The following is a 20,771-nucleotide window of genomic DNA, read 5'->3' as shown; positions in this document are numbered from 1 at the left end:
TAAAGTATTTTGGTAAACAGTGATAAAAGCCATTAAACAAATTGTTTTCTTCACTTTGGAGTACTAAGTGAGGTGTTTTTCTTGTTGGTAAGTGGCACACAAACTCATAATTTAATCTTGCATAGATACGTTTGTGTAACGTATGAGCCTAATAAGGTGATTCAGCAACTTATTATCCATATTATGTAGCTCATTCATAAAATTTTCCTTGCATATGACGGAAAACAGGGAAGACCCTTTTTAGTAATTAAAAGTGAAAGGCAGTGTTGCCAACTAAAATTCTTTTTTTCTTGACATACACGATTTAACCATAAGTTTAGAGTTGATAGAAGTTGATGAGATATCAATTTAAATAATCAAAGTTTTCTCCTTAAGCGTTCTTCACCGATCTGGAAATTTAAGGACAAGAATATTAAAACTCTTTTCCTTGCTTTTCTAAGAGACAGAATTTTATTAATCACGTAAACCTTATTACCCATACGTCATTTCTGGATACAGTGGCTTTATCAGGAAATTGTATGAAAACTCCAGTATCATTCTTAAACCATTCAAGTATTTGGTACGAATCCAGAATTATAACTTCTGTCAATTCATTGAAGATCACCTGAACTGCCCCTAATTTCAGTAAATTGTTTTCAGGCCAATTTAAAACTGACGCATATGTGGTTCCATCTTTTTGTGTAAACCACACTCCTTCAGTTAAAGTGTCGTTTTGGTGTTCCACCCAAGGATTTGACTCATAAATTGCTTCTCCATTAATGGACAACCATTCTCCTAACTCAACTAAACGTTCTTGGTAAATTGGGTCAATGTGTCCTTCCTTAGTAGGTCCCACGTTGATCAGAATATTTCCTCCACAACTTACTGTCTCTACCAGAAGGTCTATTAACTCTTTTGTAGTAGCATAATCATCAATGTTGGAGTTTCGTCTATATCCCCAGGATTTCCAGTCAATAGTCATTGCATTCTCCCACTTGCTAGGTTGAATCACTCCTGGATTGTACCTGTCAATGCAGGTTCTTATATCCCCATGGTGGCAAGTGACGTTTTTCCCCCATCTGTCATTGGTTAGCACTTCATCTTTTACTGGACTTTCGTTGTAGAGCCATGCCAAAAACTTGGTTGATTTCCAATAAGTATCAGGCATTTCCCACTCACCATCAGACCAAAGTATATCAGGTTTGTAGGTATTTACTAGTTCCACCATTTCTGGGTAAACTTTTTGGTCAACAAAATCTGTAGTACCATTGGCCTGGTCAGTTATATACAAAGGATGGTACCATTCTAACAAAGAGTGGTAAAGACCATATCTAAGACCAGCAGCTCTCACAGCCTCACCAACTTCCTGAACTATATCTCTGTGAGGACCTTGATCCACAGAATTGAAAGAATAGGTGTACTTTGAAGGCCACAACGTAAAACCTTCATGATGTTTACTAGTCAAAACTACATACTTAGCTCCAGCTTTTTTAAACAGTTCAGCCCACTCAGTTGCATTGAAAAATTCACCAGTCAGTTGACTAGCAAATTCCTGGTAAGTAAATCCAGGACGATAGTTTTGAGTCATGAAAGTCACAGTTTCTTTAGTGTGGGAGGTTTTCCATTCGCGCCAAAACCACTCGTCTCCATAACTGGGCACTGAAAATAAGCCCCAGTGAACAAAAATGCCCACTTTAGCTTTATCATACCAATCAGGAACAGTTCGACCATCAATGCTCTCCCAGTTTTCTTCAATCAAACCACTTGCACACACCAAAAATGCTAAATGTATTAATAATTTCATGATAAACCTTCTAACCGAACTGGTTATGAGAAACAGGCTTGATGAGACTTAAAGTGTTTTGATAAAGGATGATAATTGTTTTTTTGTTCTTGAGTACTATAGCAAATATATGAGGTGTCTGTAATTGGAACAACTGTTAGGTTTGTAATAAATAACAGTGTAAAGTTGGTTAGGATACATTTCAATTACAATTTTGTGTCATATGTAATGCTCATCTTTTGAAGACAGCTTTGAAAGATATAGAGGAATGATTTGAAGATTTTGCAAGGAGAATGATTCCTAAATTTATTCTTGCTAATGGAATTGCAATAAAAAGTTTTGTTGGTTCATGTATTTTGCAAGAAATTTCAATGTAAAATATGATAGTGAACGGGTCAATCAATTTTTTGTAAATATTTGACTAACTTAGAATATGATTAGAATTAGTTTAATTATAATTATTCGTCAAAAGATAGTTCATACAACGTAGAAGAATGATTCGAATTTAGTACTTATCCTACATGGCAAAGAGCAGAAAACTCTCTAAAATGTTGCAATTTAGATTAGTTAACTAAATTAACCACTGTATAAATTGACTCTGGTAAAAAGTATGAGTGATAAATCAGTTTATACAAGATGAATCAAGTTTTTTCCCTTGGTAAAGGATGAAGATATTGACATCAATGTTTTAATGGACTAACGCACATTTTGGTAACCCAGTTTGCTTGTAATTAAACTAAAGTTTTTGTAATATCACTCATTTTATTTGCAGAAACAAGTTTTTTTACGTAAACTTCAAAACCCATACGTCATTTCTCGACACTGTGGCTTTATCAGGAAATTCTATAGAAACAACTCCATCATCATCCCTAAACCATTTAAGTACTTGGTAGGAATCCAACATTATAACTTCTGTTGATTCATTAAAAATCTCTTGAACTGCACCTAGATTGAGTAAATTGTTTTCTGGCCAAGTTAAAACTGATGCATATGTGGCGCCATCCTTTTGCGTGTACCATACACCGCTGGTTAAAGTGTCGTTTTGGTGTTCCACCCAAGGATTTGACTCATAAATTGCTTCTCCATTAATAGACAACCATTCCCCTAACTCAACTAAACGTTCTTGGTAAATAGGATCGATGTGTCCTTCCTTAGTAGGTCCAACGTTGATCAGAATGTTTCCTCCACAGCTTACTGTTTCTACCAGGAGATCTATTAACTGTTTTGTGGTGGCATAATCGTCAATATTAGAATTCCGTCTGAAAGCCCAAGAATGCCAGTCAATGGTCATGGCATTCTCCCATTTATTGGCTTGGATCACTCCTGGATTGTACCGGTCAATACAGGTCCTAATATCCCCATGCAAGCACGTGACATTGCTTCCCCATCTATCATTGGCTAAAACTTCATCCTTGACTGGACTTTCGTTATAAAGCCATGCTAGAAATTTGGTTGACTTCCAATAAGTATCAGGCATGTCCCACTGTCCATCAGACCAAAGTATATCAGGCTTGTAGGTGTTAACCAGTTCAACCATTTCAGGGTATACTTTTTGGTCAACAAAATCCGTGGTGCCACTTTCTAGATCACTTAAGTATAAGGGATGGTACCACTCTAATAATGAGTGATAAAGACCATATCTAAGTCCAGCAGCTCTTACAGCCTCACCAACTTCCTTCACAACATCTCGGTGAGGTCCTTGATCGACAGAATTAAAAGAGTAAGTGTACTTAGAAGGCCACATGGTAAATCCATCATGAAATTTACTAGTAAACACCACATACTTAGCTCCAGCTTTCTTAAACAGTTCAGCCCATTCAGTAGCGTTGAAAAATTCTCCAGTTAGTTGTTCTGCGAATTCTTGGTAAGTTGATCCAGGACGGTAGTTTTGATTAACAAAACTCACAACCTCTTCGTTTTGATCGGATTTCCATTCATGCCAAAACCACTCGTTTGCGTAACTTGGTACTGAAAATAGTCCCCAGTTGGCAAAAATTCCCACTTTTGCTTTGTCGTACCAAGTGGGTACAGTGCGACTGTCAATACTCTCCCAGTTTTCCTCAACTAAAGCACTAACACACACCAGGATAAACGCTGAACTTAAAAGGAACTTCATAGTGTATTAGCAAAAAGGAAATGAGCTACTTTAATAAAAGTGGTTTTTGATTAGCCATTATAATCGTTATCTTTGGAGTACTTAGTAGCAAATGCAAGTTTGACACCAAAAATTTTATTTACTAGCCACTGTTCACCTAAATCACTTAAAAGGATTAAATCTGATACTGGAAAGCTCTACCAGTTACTAAGATTCTATAGATATCACGTGCTTTCTTCAGGGAAATGAATTGGATAATATATCTCCCTTTGATGTCAGCCAGTCTTTTGTTGTATGTAACTGACCCTTTTCAGCCCCTTATAAACTCAGGATCAAATGTCTTCTATCACTTATACTGTTTATAGTATAATAAAACAACCCTTTATCCTACTCAAATGATAATATAGCTATACAAAATTGTCGTTTCCACTTTTTGGCTTATTTATACTATCAAATTAGGAACTGTTTCGAGACTAAATTGCTCATTTCATTAGACTGCAAAAAGCTGATTAATGAAACTGTAATTAGTGGTTTATTCATGTTTAAATTAGAAGGAATGAAGACTTTCGGTTTGCCTATTACACAACTTCCAAGTTTTGTTGGTATCGAAGCCGTTTTTAATCAATTTTATTACATAAGTTATTAATTTTAGGATATATATTTATTAACAGAAAGTTTGTGTTAATACTAATTTTCAAATTGTCACCCAAAACCCCGTTTTAAGTAGTATATTTAGCGCTATTAATTCTACGGGAAGAAACTAAGTTACAAAACTTTACGAAGTTCACTTCTTGTAAAGCACTTCATAAATACTCTAGAGACTGAGAAAGTTAAAATGAAAATTTGTTGAGCAAAGGGGGGATATATTCTATTTCGCATTTTGAATTTTGCTTTAATGAAATTATTATGTGAAGTCACGGGTTATATTATAAGAATGCTGCTGGGACTTTTAGAGAACTAGAATACTTTAGATTTATAATAATAATAATCTGACGATTTAGGAAAAATGTTGTAATTTTACTACTAGTTAATTCTCTTAAATGATAAACGTTAAATGAAATATTATTATAAACAACCTATAAAACACAAAATAATCATTTCATATGCTTTGTTTTGACGTTTTTATTTGGTTTACCAAATTCTAATTATGTGTAAACTTATTAAAAGACAAAGTACTCTTTTATTACAGTTTATGTGTTATGTGAAAATTACTGTATAAATAAACTGCAATCTGACTTAGTGGATCCACCTTAAAATTTTAGAAAATATTCATTACCTATATCAAAATAATTGCAGCAAAATTGCTTCACTGTTTGATTTACTTTAGTTACTTGAGTAATTTGTTTTACCCATTGTTGATGACAATTTTATATAACAGAAAATTTAATCTTTGACATATTCTTAATCATTATATTAATTCTATTATTATAACTCTCAACTTAACTGTCGGACGTCTGCATAAACGTTTGAAAATTCGATAAATTGCTATTAACTTGCAATTATTTTAAATTAAATAATACGTTCAATGTGGGTACATTAAAATATGGAACCTAAAGAAGCGTTAGTGTTGTCTTTAAATTTACGTGGATCATTGTGATCAACCGTCGTTTATACGAATACTTAACAAGGAAAGGAAAATGGGATGAATTTGAGCAAATAAGTGAAAGTGCATATTGATAAAAGTGATTTTTAGTGAGTATTTTTCTTGTTAAACCTAAAAATAAGTTTACCCTCACAAGATCAAACTTTAAGGCGGATATCCGTGAACAAACTTTCAAGATGTAACTTGATTTAACAGAACTCAGCTGGTTGAAATCCAGCAATCATAATGTGACCTTTATCAAAATTGGTTAAAGGAAATCACCTTGAATAGTATTTAGGGCTTAAAAATATTGTTAGTATTGTCAAAAAGTTTTTTTACACAAAACTGAATTGATTTAATCAATTTTGTGGATGAAATCTTTCTCTTTCAGTCTGTTTATCGTGACCCACCCTTGTTGTTTGATATCAAAGTTGTAAGGGAGGATTGTGATTCTTTTTGCCTGAATGGTCAATCAACATAACGTTGTTATTTTATACTCAATGTTTTTTCTTTAACATTTGGTTGTTAGAGACTGTTGTAAGTTTTGCTCAACTTTATTATTAACCTTATTTCACGGTTAATTAGTAAAACAGTAAAACTGGAAACTTATCTGGTTTCTCTACCCTTATAGCAACCCAGGGATGTTATAGGGTCGCATATCTAATTCGGATTAAACAGAATTACATAAATTTGAGATAAAGTCAGAATTGGCTGTGAGGCCTGATGTTATATCCAAAATGGAAAGTGAAGCGCAATTGCCGATTTCCAGTCTGGTTATCCAGAGTTTTGTCGGCAGTAACGGCGGAAATTTCGGAACAGGCGGCGTAAAATATCCAGAGCCAAACTCGCGAATTCGCTTACCTTGTATTTCACGAAGAAGTTTTAGATTAGCATATTGTTTGAGTTGCCGAAAAACTTTTTTCAGGACTTTCTCCCAATTGGAAATTAGCGAAAAGTTTCCCGAACAGGTGTTGATGATGTGACAGTTTTGGTTGGTGCAACAGTGATGATTTACTAAATTATTAGTTTTATCAACTTCAAATACTTAGGTAAGTTTAAATAGTAACTAACACTTTTATGATCAAATTTAGGTTAACAGTTTAAATAAGTTTTATAAAGCAAAATTAGGTTTAATTCCCAAAACAGTTCAATTGTGTTAACTTAAATAATGTTAACTACTAAATTTATAAATTTAATTAGGATTATTAGGTTTTATAGTAATTTTTTTTGGTTTTCTAGTACAGGGTGAATCAACAATAGAGTAAACTTTATCGTTTCTTATTCTTAATTTTAATATTCTCCTTGTCTTTTGTCTGTTATAATTACTACTTTCTCAATACAGTGACAGTTTCTTCACTTTGTTTTGTAACTTAGGGATAAGAAATGTTGTTTCTTTTCTACGAAAAATAATGAGGAAAATATCAAGTCACTTTTTTAAAAAAACCTTGTTCATTGCTCTTTTAAGTAAAACCAAAATGTCAATCTTTTTGTAAGTATTTTAGCTTTATTCATTGATTAGAGCTTCTAAAAAGGTAATCTATGGTAAAATACTTCCACTTCTGCCTTTCTGCAGGTTTTCTTGTAACATTTATGTAGAATTAGTGTCATTGATAATAGTTTTCAAGAATTACTATCAAAATTTGGAATGTAAAAATGCTTAACAGTGAATGTCAATATTACCTGTATAAACAGATTTTCTTGATCATCAACCATAGTTGCTCAAAATTACTAAACTTAATTCATTAACAAATTTGTATTCTGTGATCTACAAACTTCAGCTACTAAACTCATATTTCCATTCACAATTTTTACATTTCTGTCTTGTAGATAATGTTTTTTAAAATTGGATTTTATTGGACTTGATCTTTTTGATGGCACTGAAAGTTTATTCTCATTAAAAGTTCAGACATTGTCGGAATTTCTTTGATTCAGAGTTTAACGTAAAGTACATATAAACTTTTCAACTTATCCTGTTTATGCCAATTCGCAAACTTTGTTTTTAGTCTCCTTCATTCTTTTATCACGCTCGTTTTTGTTTGACAGATTCAAGGTTTTAATGTTATTTAACCTAATTAAGGTAATACTTTTTAACTTGAAAAAATAAAGTTTTAATTGCGTTCTAATTTTAGTGACAACACTAACCTAACGTAAAACCAGTGTGCCTCCTAAAAATAAATTTCTCCAAAGCAGCCAGATTTCACTGTTTTGAAAGTTTTTTGAAGTTTTGTTTTACTTTCTTATACTTTACACTGAATGAATTAGAACTGTGTAGAGTTGTATATTTCACAGTTTGCAGCATTTTGACTTCTTTGAAACTAGCTCCAAAAAAAAAACAACTTTACGTCGTATATGTCAAAAATTCTGCTCATAAAGCTCTAAAAAACTATTCATGTACATTTTAACTGATTCTACTAGTTTTAAGATAGTTTTGTCATTTTACAGCTTCATGGAGAAGATTTTGATGATTTTCAAGCTTATGACTTTTATGAAAATATACACGTCATGACTGTACAATTTCCACTCATGGACCTATAAACAAACATATTTGTATGTTAGAACTGCCAAAATTATATTCATAAAAATACTTTTTAACTTGCAAAAACATAATGCTTCTTTGCGTGTTCACTCGAGTAAATCCTAGGTTAATGAATATACCGAAAGCTTTATTAGGCGGAAAGTTTCACTAAAGCTTAATTACATCAAGGAATAAAATTATATGTTTTTGGTCAGTTCTTATACAAACGTCCCTTTTTCACGTTAAGTCCAAAATAATTTGAACAAAAAACCGTGAAACTCACTTGATATTCTAGCAACTAAATTGTCGTTTACCTAATTACTAAGAATAAATTCCCTGTCATGTAAACGGTATCATTGGTATATTGTGTCGAATAATTAATCACCTGTATTTGGGTTTGGGTCTAACAATAAAATTCTGATTGACAACCAAATCCATTTACTGGAAAACAACCAATGATTGACTATAGGTTTTCAACGTTATTGACGTTACCTTCAAACTTTTACATATTGGATAATGCTCGATAATAGCCTTAAAACATATCATCCAAGTTTGCCCATGTCAAAAACATAACGTCACTCAAATAGACACACCCCAACCTCTATCTAATTAATACACTGGATGCTACTCTAATGATTTTCATCCCCCATATTTGCCTCATAAATTATCGACGGACTATAAAAATCCCTCAATTTTTTCGACGCATATTCTTGAAGCTATTTACATGAATTATAATACTAAATCGCCGTTGATGTAATTTGCATAACAAAACAGAAAGTAATCTAATGTAGTCAGTAGTTTTGCATCTTTTTATTGACTGTGACGGTTTGTTAATATTTAGATAAAAATGGTATACACGGCAGCTCAAAACATTCTGCCACTCTTCTTTTCTGATGCGAATTAAAATCAATTCTTCTTGAAAATATGTTTGGCTTTCTGGGCAATTGACCACCTCAAGAATTCTTCCGCTTTGACTGAAAATTTTTGGTAACTTTTGAACGACTGTTTTTTCATCTTTAGACGTTTTCGCCAATTTGGTGATTAAGAACCGTTTACAAATTTTATTGCAAAATTTCAAAAATTGGGTTATTTTTACTTTTTTTGTTATTAATTTAATAATTTCTTTAAATTTTTTGTGGAAAAAGAATGGTTACACTTAAAACTACCCATTTTCAGTAAAAAGTTTCCTCTGCGGTACACATGGTCACCCAAATAAAACTTTGAAAACAAAATCATATTTTTATCATAAACCTTGACATGTTCAGTGATTTTAATGGAAAATAATGATATTGGATAAAGAAGCACACTATTTGTTTAATGATTCATATATCTAGACGTTTTTACCAGTTTGGCGATTAAGGGCCGTTTATAAAATTTATTGGTAATCTCTTTATTCAAATTCAACAATTTGTTTAGATTTTTTGCTGAATTACACTTAAAACTATCCAATTTAATTGAAAAGAAGTAGTCCACATTCCCACAGAGGAGTAGTGAGTGTAAATAAAAGTAAAAACACATTGAATTGAAATTGAATAAAAAAAATGTAAAAATAAAGTCATTTTTGAAATTTACCAACAAATTTTATAAACGGCTCTTAATCGTCAAACAAAACAAAATTGGATCATTAATCAAATAGTGTGCTTCTTAATCCATTATCATTATTTTCCATTAAAATCACCGAACATTCCAAGAGTTCTGATAAAAATATGATTTCGTTTTCAAAGTTTTATTTGGGTCACCCTGTATAACGCAGGTTGAGCTTTTTACTTAAATTGGCTAGTTTTAAGTGTAACCTTGCTAATCCTTTCCTCTCCCACAAAAAAATTAAAAAAATAGTTAAATTAAAAACAAGAAAAGTAAAAATTTAGAGATATTGACTACAAGGCTCCATTAAGGTTATTTTGAAAAAGAATTTTTTTTTGAGAGAAATGTCGTTAGATTAAATTTCGGATCCGTTAAAACTTTTGATTATTTAGGTCATCAGAAAGAGGAAAAAAACCCTTTAAACCTCAAAAAAAATATTTAAATCGAGTGAATCAATTTAAAGAAACAGCCGCTCAAAATTGACCAAAAAATTTGCTGTCCCATTCTTTTTGACGAACAGTCAAAAGTATATACAAAGTCTAGACATTATTACTAGTGAAAATGTTAATAAAAAAATTCGGGATTGAAGCAGTTGATGTATTCACCACTTCAAACTGTATTAATATCATTAATATAAAAAAATTATCGTCGTTTTGATATAAGAGTGAAATAATATATCAGAAAGGCTGGAGCCATGTGATAATGATCTCCCCTAATTTGTTTCGAAGCACTAAACCAGAGATGAAATTAACAGTTCAGTTAATAAAATATAGTTGCTTAATAAATAATTTCACTGTACCAGTAAGTTTCAAAGTAATTTTAGAAAGCGATTTATTTTTACTTAACAATTTTGTAATACTGCCAGAGTGCTCTGTTATAGCAAAAGTTTAAATTTCTACTCGGATATAGCAGACCAAATAAACACTTAAATAACATTTAATAATTGAATCCTTTTAATGACACAATAAATTACAAAATGTTAGACAAACTTAGAAAGCTAACGCTCTAAGAAAATAAAGAGGTTCTATACTTTCAGCTTTGCAAATTTACCCATTTTGCTCCTTTTCGCTAACTATATTGGATTTAACCAGGTAAATTTAATTACCTGCCAACACCAGAGTAGGTAATTTTTTATGTGATCTCTAACACGTCACTTTCAACGTTCAGCTTTCTATAAATACCATATTTACTTAAGGTTTATACTTTTAATATTTCACATATATTTGTTGACGTTAAGCGATACTAAACTCATCTATAATCTATCAATTTCATACCGACCGTCAACGAAAAAGTAATAGACATGCGATAAAACGATTTGGGCGTATAAACGTGTGGAATTAGTACCTAATTTGTTTAACGTAACATTAACCAAAGTGGTTTTTTTTTTCTGACGTGCATAGCTGAAGTTTTCATTTACTCTTAGGATTTACGAGTTTGTTATATTAATTTTGCCAAAACAGCCTTAAAAAGATTATTGCTGGCAGTAATGAGCAAAACAACAATTTGAACTAGGCTTTATCAGGTTGTTTCGGTTACCTTATCCCTGACGAATTGCCAAAGAGGGAAAACGGAAAAAAGATAAAAAGCCGATCATTAACAAACGCGTAAATTGAATCTAAATTCATTACCGTTGATAAATTAACAAAGTTAATGATATCAGAGTCAGATTTAGGATCACATCAGGTGGAATTTATTACTGCGATTGTTTTCGAGCTTATAAAGTTTTTCAGCAACATCTAAACTGTTGGGTACAGCGATTTTATTTGTCTCATAAATATTAGCCAAATTGACCTACTTTTGTTTTCCTATATGTATAAATCCAGCTGAGACCCAAAAAGTAATTTTCAAAATAACCGATTCAAAAGGGTAATCAATGGGGTAATTAAGATAATGATAATGGCTCTTCTGCAATATCATCTCTTGGAATTGCTCTATTTGTAACATTGTGTGAAATTAATGAAATATTGATAGATTGTTCGAAATTTGATGGTTCAAATTTGAGTTTTTCTTTTATAGTATTTAGAATCTAGTACATTAATGAGGAAAGGGACAGTTTCCACATGTATTAGGAAAAATGTGCAGTTATTATTCTTTGATTCTGAAGCAGCTGTTCTATGAAACTTTTTTCTGTAAAATCTATTCTTTATTAATTTTTTTTTAAAATTTTCTAATTAATTGGGTGTAATTTGAGTCACCATTACGTCCAATATTTCATTAACGTTGCATATAGTAAACTTAGATATTGAATTTTAGGATGAAGTTCATATAACTAGCAACAATCATCAAGCTAACAAAAAATTCAGAATTTTAATTTTATTAACCTGGTTTAATTCACCAAATCCTTGGGGATGATGACCAAGCACTAGTAAATTCTTATTAATGAATTTCCCTGTAATGCCTGACATCACTTAAACCCTTTCATGCTAAATCCCAGGAAGGTATTAAGGGCTTGTAGACGAATATTAAAGTTTTAGCAAATGAATATTTAAATTTGCTGTCGCTTTTATACTTTTGTTATCCGGCAGGAAAGTGAATGTACTTTACCAAATGGTGTTGCACTTGCAGTTTTTAGTAGCTGTATAACTTTCTTTGTTCCAGGAACAAATGTATAACAACAGCACAGTTTATGTGGACCGACCTAATGCCACTACTTGCGGAAAAACTAACAACACCATAAAAGGTAACTAATGTTTTCAGATGTTTGTATACGTTCCTTAATAGCGCACTTGCTGAGATTTGTAATGTTGTCGTGTGCAGCTGGTGTGTAAGAGTTATTGCCTCAAAATACCCGCAATCACAAACCGCGTATAAAATATATCATCAGTGTCGGTTTTTCAAATTCCGACATGATAACAAGTTTGAAAAATGTTTCAGGATGGTGTCCGGAAACATACGATACAATCCTTTGTTGGCCTCAAACACCACCAGGAACAAAAGCCAACCTTTCCTGCCCTAAAAATGAAGTGTACAGCACCCTTAAATATGCGTATAAAGAATGCATGGCCAATGGTTCTTGGTACACCACTTTTGGTAACAACAGCTGGTCAGACTATACTGAATGTATTAACTACGAGTCTTTAGAAGTTAGTTTAGTTTTCACATTTGAATTAAAATTTAAAAGGGTAATGTGTGTATATTTTGTAGTTTTACAGTTTTATCAACTTTCTCTACGTTATTGGATACTCAGTTTCTGTAGTGGCGTTGGTACTGTCGCTGGGCATATTTTTTGCATTTAGGTCAGTAATATCCACTTTACACAATTTAAAAATCTCTCAAAAAAATAAATTTTTAGGGGTTTAAGATGCACTCGAATTAAAATCCACGTCCAACTATTCCTATCATTTATACTGAACAACATCACCTGGATCATTTGGTACAGGGAAGTAGTTGAAGTGGTTTCAGTAACTATACTAAATCCTGTAAAGTGATTTTAACCTTATTTAAGTTCCTGGTACTATTTGTTGGTTTGCAGTACTGGTGTCAAGTACTTCACATTGTTAAAGAGTACTTCATGGTAGCCAACTACATGTGGATGTTCTGCGAAGCCTTACACTTGCATCTAGCCTTGGTTGTGGTCTTCGTCAGAGAGGAAAAAACCATCAAATGGTTTTATGCCATTGGCTGGGGATTTTCGTTTGTTATCGTGCTGGTGCATGCCTTAGTAAGGATATACTATTCAGAAGACACGCAGATGTAAGTCAAAATAACTTAAGTTTCAGAAATGCGAGCAATCTTGGTAAGACCATGTATGAGATAATTGTAGTTTGCAACTTTGTAGGTTTAGTTGCAGGAATTTACGGTAAATTAATAGCTAGGAATAGAGATTAGGAAACCTCAAACTCCCTCAAGTTGCATTATTATCTTAATGTAATACTACTGAAAATAATAACTGAATATTGCTTGAGATGCAAAACCTAATAGAGATGGCTTTGAGTCCACTAAATATCTCAAAGTATATTAAACTTTCCTAAAAAGGATCTGGGAAGAAAACTTGGACGTATAGACAAACTTCTGATTAATTTACCTTGTTCTGGAACTTTTTGAATAGAACATTTACCAATAGTTGTCCTGTACATCCATTTTTGTCATTAAAATCATCAAGCTAGATTCTTCAGCTGAATTTACACACTTTACTGCGTTATTTCCTAATACTGAACAAATCAATCAAACCCTTTTTACCCATATAGTTCAGGATTAAATTTCCAGTTTTTCTCTCATTGTTCTCAAAAAAATACTGAATAAACACTGCAAATTCGATCGTTTAATATGCGGGGAACGTTGTTTTTCAGTTGTATTATTTGGTCGTATTTATCTTCGAGTCCACCCATAAATCAGGAAACGCGGTTTTGTGTTGTTAATTTTGGATGAAGTTTAATTTCGAATAACCCAGTGTACTTTGGTTAGCGGTGTAACTCATTGGGATTGGATATTTGCAGATAACTCAGTTGAACTGTCGAGTGTTTTAACGCCCTGTCCATTAAAAATAGTAGAGTTGTTTGTGCGTTGAAGATTAATTTACTACGGTTTGTAGGAAATCAGTAAAAAATCAGGGTTTAGATCTAGTTTTAGAACAGCTTCTGAAGAACATTGAGACATAAAGCACTACTACTAAACCACTTTTGTAATTTTTTAAAATTAACAAGTTAAAAACTTTGTCCTAGGTAAACCAAAGACAAACCACTGCTTCGTAAATACATTTTTAATCAAAATAACAATAACAAGCTTCCGTGTATTAATTAAACTGGAATCAATATTTGAAATGCCAATACCTAGCTTATACGAATTTTAATGCAAAAACCGGAAAAACATTGATAAGGTCCATAAAGTTATCTCTTTCCGTTTGTTCCTAATTGGACTATCGTCCAATTAATTTTTTAATTTCAAATTTCTGAAATGTAAAAAGCTTGTTCCATGCTGCATTTTATGAAAAATTACTTAAATTCCGCACGCATTTGCTCTTAGAAATATGTTGTCAACGCGTATAAATCCTGAACAAAGAAATGATGGATTATTCTCTGAGTGTGTGGCTCTAAAACTTGTTATCCTTAGAGTTCAGTACTCAAAAATTACACTGCAACGACTATCGATTGGTCAACATGGAAGTATTAGGAACACATTAACTCTAAGGAAAAAACCACTTTGCTTTCTTCCTGCATCGTCCAATTTGGTCCTTTCTTTTCGCCATCAGGAAACAAAAAATAAACGAGCGCCCTTAATTTATTCGGTCTTTTTACGCTTCCAACCGAAAGGGTCACAAAGGAATTTCTCAGTCTTAAATATATGCTCGATTAAATATCAAAAACCCTGAATTTTGTGTTGAAGCTTTGAATCAAAAGCTTGTTTACGAAGCATTAAATCTCCTTTCTGGTAAGATAACAAATATTTGTCAGTTATGATTACTTTTTTTAGCAGACAAAATGAGATTTAAAAAAAAATGTCGTCTTTTTTGAATTTTGTTAGACGGAATGACCTCAAATAAGGTAAGAAGCACGTTCTTTAATCTCCCTCCCTCTATTTGAGATTTTAAGGGTGAGTTAGCTTTTTTTGCTTTTAATTAGACAAAAAGTATAGTATTAAATTCAACTTATTCGGAATTCAAACTTATATTCATTTATTCCTTGTACTTTTCCATAATCGAAAAATTCCAAGGCACCTGCAGACTTAAGGAGGTTTTACCTTGTTAGCCTTTCGCTTTCAACAAAACACGATTTCCAAGTAAGTGAAGGTATAAGAAAAGTTAAGATGCCCGAGTGTTTTCCTAGTGCAGACTCCTTTACAGTATCAAATTTATTGGACTTTTACAATCTATCGTCCTTCTTACTGATGAGAAAAGTCCTGGGTAAAGCAAGTAAGGAAGTAATTTAAAAACCTCATTTTAAATGCATTTCACCACAAAGAGTTCGTTTAAAGTTGAGAATGCAAATGCAAATCAGAAAAGGTGATTTTTTGAATAAAGTTGGTACCGACCAACCATTTTCTTTTATTCAGGATCAAATAAATGAATGTATTGTACAAGGTTAATGATCAAACTTTGTTTAGTCATTTGTCAACTTTAAAGCTCTGCAGAAGCCAAAAAATATGACCAACCAATCAACATTTATATACCGTTAGAAAGCCCATTTCACTGGCTATCCACTGATGTATAATAATCTGTAGAACGTTTTTCAAATAAGAAAGTTATTTAGGATTAAATGAATGAGTGCTAATGGTCAAACTTCGTTAAACCGCTAGTCAAGTTTAAAGCCCTGCAGAAGCCAAAAAATATGACCAACTTTTTTCAACTGAACCCATTTAAGCAAATGATTTTTGATTTTGATGATTTTTTACAAACTTTTACGTGTTTTTCTTTATCGATTTTAATTTTTTTAACTTTTTCAGGTGTTGGTTGCACGAAAAAGCTTTTGGATCCTGGTTTATCAGCGTACCAATAGTGTTCACCCTCTCCCTATCGATGAGTAAGTATTCCACCCCTAACTAAAAAACTCCAACCATTAAACCAGTGCATAGAGGTTTTATCAAACCGTTTACAAGACTTTTCTTAGATTCAATCACAAAACTAAATATTTGTTTAGGGTAAATTAGGGTTTGTCGAGGTAGAGGCTATATTTTTCCTCCCAAATTACGACCCTTATCCCTCATCCAACACTCCAAATAATTTTGTATTTTGTTGCAGTTGTTCTAATAAACATTCTAAGGGTGATTTTGACAATTATGCATCCGAATTCTCCTAATCCGGCCCCAGTTGGAATTCGTAGGGCTGTCAGGGCCGCACTGATTTTGACTCCCCTTTTTGGTTTGCAATTTATTTTGATTCCAGTAACACCCCATCACGAGGATTCCATGTATATTGTGTATGTTTACACTGGTGTCATTATAATACCATATCAGGTAAGTTAACCACCAGCAAATGTTGTCTTTCAACTTTTTAAATTTTGACACTTTTAGCTTGATAATGACAGTGGTGACAAAAGAGTTTCACACTTTGTTACCTAAATTTTGAAAAAATTACAGAAAGTGTTAGAATGACGGTTTTGTATAACGATCGTACAATTTTCTACTTGCCACTTTAAATTTTGACAGTTACAGATGACAAGTACAATGACAGATTGTGTTTTTTTTCTGACAGTTCGACCTTGACACTTGTCAGTTGTTACTTCAAATTTTCGTGTCTGCCCTGTTCGTAACTTTCTCAATTGACACTACAAGTTTTGACAGTTCTCGCGTAAGGATGACAGTTTTGATAAGTGGAATGACAGATACTGACACTTTACGTCCGGAATTTGGACATGTGACCTTAAAAATTACCGTTTCAATAACAAAATGGCAGGTGTGTTGTTGTCAAGTTTCAAATTTTTGCTTCAAATTTGACTGTGTACACTAAATTTGCAATTTGTTTTATCGGAATTAATCAAAATGCTTCAAAAATGTTCACTTTAGCAAAGTAAGTAACATGTCTCAATGGATAAGGATAAAAGTAATCGATTCCTGCACTCGTAAAGATAATAAATATCAATCAAGTTCAACGTTTAGATGATGAATCTCGTGAAGAGCATTAATTAAGGTTTTGGTAGACTAAATCGATATCTATCATTTAATTTTGCATTGCGTGGAGTAAACCAAGTTGCAATAACATTTTCCAAAGCTCCAAGTCGCAGCTCTATTTATCTTTGTCTCGTTCTATAATTGCCGACTTCCCGATGAGCACACAAAAACACGAAAACTTCTGCTTGGATAGATTGCTATTTGCTCTGGGAATGCTATTTAAAAGTAACTTAATTAATTGTAATGTATCACGTTTTATTGCAGTTCAGAGAGTAAATTTAGACTGATGTGGATCATCTTATAAAAATGCGTGTTTCCGTATCCAGATGAGTGGAACACAAATTTGATCTAATTTTTCATTCAAAATTTATGGCTGTAAAGGACTTTTCTCAATCTTCAACGCATTTTCATTAGCCATGCCATTGTAGTGGGTATCATTGTGGGTTAAGCTGACGAAAATTGAAAAGTTGAGGAAAAATTGCTTTAGATTTGTATAGTCTGTTTATGATCTTCAATGTGCACTAAATTTGTTGTGTAACATTCAGTGCTGTCTTATTTCATTACACAAGAAAAATTCCATAGATAGGGTAGATCTAAAAAGATCGAAATGACCTATATGGACAAAAATGAGAATTAAGCAGGCAAAGGTTTAAAATGTTTTTCAAATTTAAGTAAAAGTTGTTTCAGGGTTTGTGTTGCGCCATTTTATTCTGTTTTGCCAATCACGACGTCCATCAAGCTATTAAAAGAAGTTTTCAAAGAAGTTTAACGAGACAAAGCACCAGATGGAGCAATTACCAAACCGGAGACAGTGCAGCTGCCGTTTTTATGCTCAATGGAAATGGTCCATCAATTCGACGAAAATCCGTTCAGAGTTGTTCGGTGAAAGTTTAAAGTGTAAGTTCTCACCATTATTAATAGACCGTGGGCTAAATAAAATTTTATCAGAGCTCAAATGTCACCCCGAAAAGGAAAAACAAATAAGTGATATTTAGGATGAAAAAGAAACGGGAGCTGTTTCCCCCGATCGATATTGTCCACAAAGCTAATAACCGTGAAATGTCAGAGAAAATTAGGTAAATATCTTTCCGGAGATTCGTAATTTTCTCAGTCATTTGAAAATGTAAATTCGGTTAATGAATATCTAAATAGCACGAAATCAGTTTTTGTTTTTGTTTTACTCATTCAGTCGGATAATTTATCCAAAAAAAAAATCACACCAAAAATATTGAACTTAATTTTAAAATTATCCATACAAAAGTAACGGTAGTAAAATGTGATCTAATTGAGGAAATGCTTTTTGTGTGAGATATTTGATTGAACACGATGTTCTAGATTAAATCAACTATTCGCACACCACAGGAAATACGGAAATACATTGTTGATTATATTTAGAAATGGGAGAAGTTTTGAGGCTAAAGTTCAAATCAGAAGCAATATTCAAATTGCAATTGCTTGACTATGACAAAGCGTTGATCTAATGATTTTTGTTTTTGTATTGTTTGGTTACATTGCTGAAATTCTAAAATCACAATTTTCTACATTAGCAACATAATAATATAAAGTTTTTTTGACGGTTGATTTAGTCTGTGGTTTGAGCTTATGGCTCAAAAGTACTGAAAGTTAGCAATTTCAAGACAACCTAGAGAGAAGAGATAAAGTAAAAAGCTAAAGATGTCAAGAAAGAAATTCTGGAGACGTACTTTTTGAAAACCTAAAGATACTTGTCAATATCTCAGAGATTGCCATCATGGCAATACCAACGTACCTTTTCTGAAACTAACCATAAAACTTCTTTCAAGGCTTGTAAACCTTCAGCCAAGATGTAACCTGACAGATAACTTTACAACTCTAATTGTGCTGGTGTCATATTGTATGCAACGTACGCAAGATTATTTTGGACAGTACAATCTATTTTCATCCCTAAAACACCTTTTCAAATCTAAAAATATGCAACTTTTATGGTTCGGTAATGCAATAAAACTGCATCTCCGTTGCAATTTCCACGCCATAAAACTTTCTTCAAATGGAGCATTTGCTCTAACTGTTGTTAGATCCTATTAAAGTTGCATTCTAGGTGCGGATATTTCGTATCGTTAAAACACAAAACGACCACTTTTAAAATCAGAAAGAAAGGCAGATTTTATTTGCTTCACGTGTCCTACAAATTATGTTTTTTTTTTGTTTCAGGTTCAGTCAATGAAGCTAAAAAATGGAGGTTAAAATAAGGTATTCTTTCCACTAGTTTGTAAGGATGTTAGAGAGCAGAAATTACTACTTATGTGAAAGTTAAATATGTGTACAGGGTGATATAGACAGGTGCTCAAGACTTTTGATTGTCTCTGTTGTCTAACATATTCTGTATAATGTTTACACTTAAGGGTTATATAACCTATATCTATAGAAAATAAAAATTAAATTGTACAGCATTAAATTATAAGGGGAAAATAATGCTTAGACTTTGAATAATTAAATTCCATTAAGAATAATTCTGTAAATACAACTGCAAAAAATACTATTATACAGGGTGTCTGAAAATATTGATATAATAGGTTGGTTTTTGGGCAGTAAATTAAATAACTTTTTTTCTTTATCTTATCAGATATTTGTTCTCATCGACACCAAACTTTATAATCAACCGTAAAAATCAATACAGCAGAAGGGCAAACGCGTGGTGTGGAATTTTAAATCAAAGATTTTTTTGTGCTTCATTTTCCAGAATAATCTTAACGGAGTGGATTTTCTACTTTTATTAAAAATGAGTTTCACGTCTTCGTTAGCAAATAAATCACTAGTTCCCAAAATTTCAACATTATTATAGAGTTATGAAACTAACATATAATTTAAAAGAAAAAAACAAATTGGACCATTCCACAAAAAACAGTTAATATAACAAAAATGGACTAATGCAGTTCTTATATTTTCCTAAAATTTATTGTACAAAGTTTAAATATAGACTGGTATACGATATTACGCTATTACATTAAAGTTTTAATGGTTTAACAGAAGTATTAGGATGACCTATATTAATTAGCATAGTAAGGGCCTAAAAACTATTGGAATTGGGTAACTAAATCAGTGTGTTTGACGTAAGTGTTACTAGTTTAAGTGATTACAATTACAAAAATATGGGTGTTATAGTTATTAAGAACCAGGTTATGCTTAAGATGGGTGTGGAAAAAAATGTGAAATAAACATATCAAAATGAGATTTTGAGGTTTTATTTTCCTTCCTATGATTGTCTGTAGTTTGGTTGTAAACAGCAAAAAGGACTGTTTTTGTATAAAACTTCTGCAGCAAATTTGCGAATGTGACGAAACATATTAGACGTACAATTTGCCAAAATTAGTACCACTTTAATATACAGACAACTTTGTTTGCTTCAGCAATTAACGGGTAATGTAAACAAAATTTTAGGCAGGTCAAAATTTTCTGATCTAATCACACCATGATCATCTTCTGCGATAAATTCCTTAAAAAGAGTTTAAAGAACACTAAATAATAACACATCAAAGTTATTTACAAAGACTCAATTCATTGAATGACACAGTTTTTTAAAAGTTATTGAATGTCAAAATGTCTATATTTTTTATATAATTTTCTACACATCAATTTTTGCTTTTCTGAAAAACTTTTGAGTCATGTAGACTTACACCATGCTAATAATTTACAAAACCTAGTCAAACATTAC

General features: G+C 32.2%; 1 protein-coding gene and 2 pseudogenes across 4 annotated transcripts; 1 reads left to right on the top strand and 2 right to left on the bottom strand.

The window, feature by feature from the left end:
* The first annotated feature begins 15 nt into the window (after positions 1 to 15).
* On the top strand, positions 16 to 20,288 carry LOC145733301 (calcitonin receptor-like). Of its 4 annotated transcripts, XM_081986066.1 has the most exons (11): positions 5,424 to 5,549; positions 6,365 to 6,488; positions 12,137 to 12,218; positions 12,413 to 12,621; positions 12,683 to 12,774; positions 12,831 to 12,957; positions 13,011 to 13,231; positions 15,917 to 15,993; positions 16,212 to 16,426; positions 17,768 to 17,977; positions 19,271 to 20,288. In XM_081986066.1, exons 3-10 carry the CDS (start codon positions 12,143 to 12,145, stop codon positions 17,972 to 17,974), a joined length of 1,224 nt encoding a protein of 407 aa, XP_081842192.1. In that variant the 5' UTR covers positions 5,424 to 5,549; positions 6,365 to 6,488; positions 12,137 to 12,142; the 3' UTR covers positions 17,975 to 17,977; positions 19,271 to 20,288. The 4 variants fall into 4 exon arrangements, with proteins under 4 accessions (XP_081842195.1, XP_081842191.1, XP_081842192.1 ...); XM_081986069.1 differs by lacking the exons at positions 5,424 to 5,549; positions 6,365 to 6,488 and adding an exon at positions 16 to 87; XM_081986065.1 differs by lacking the exon at positions 6,365 to 6,488 and having other exon boundaries at positions 5,410 to 5,549.
* Positions 422 to 2,301, bottom strand: LOC145733300 (alpha-L-fucosidase pseudogene; annotated as a pseudogene).
* On the bottom strand, positions 2,505 to 3,905 carry LOC145733299 (alpha-L-fucosidase pseudogene; annotated as a pseudogene).
* Positions 20,289 to 20,771: the final 483 nt, after the last annotated feature.

Source organism: Ips typographus, linkage group LG8 (assembly GCF_016097725.1).
Source record: "Ips typographus isolate SLU linkage group LG8, UJ_Ityp_2.0, whole genome shotgun sequence".
NCBI classification, from domain to species: Eukaryota; Metazoa; Arthropoda; class Insecta; order Coleoptera; family Curculionidae; genus Ips; species Ips typographus.
The sequence above is the reverse complement of the archived record's forward strand: the minus strand, read 5'-3'. Positions and strand labels throughout refer to the sequence as shown.

Excerpts from the sequence above, each read along its gene's own strand:
- LOC145733301 (XM_081986069.1), top strand. The coding sequence starts at position 12,143 with ATGTATAACAACAGCACAGTTTATGTGGACCGACCTAATGCCACTACT. Across the intron at positions 12,219-12,412 it reads AACTAACAACACCATAAAAG|GATGGTGTCCGGAAACATAC; the intron begins GTAACTAATGTT and ends AAAATGTTTCAG. Across the intron at positions 12,958-13,010 it reads CAGTAACTATACTAAATCCT|TACTGGTGTCAAGTACTTCA; the intron begins GTAAAGTGATTT and ends GTTGGTTTGCAG.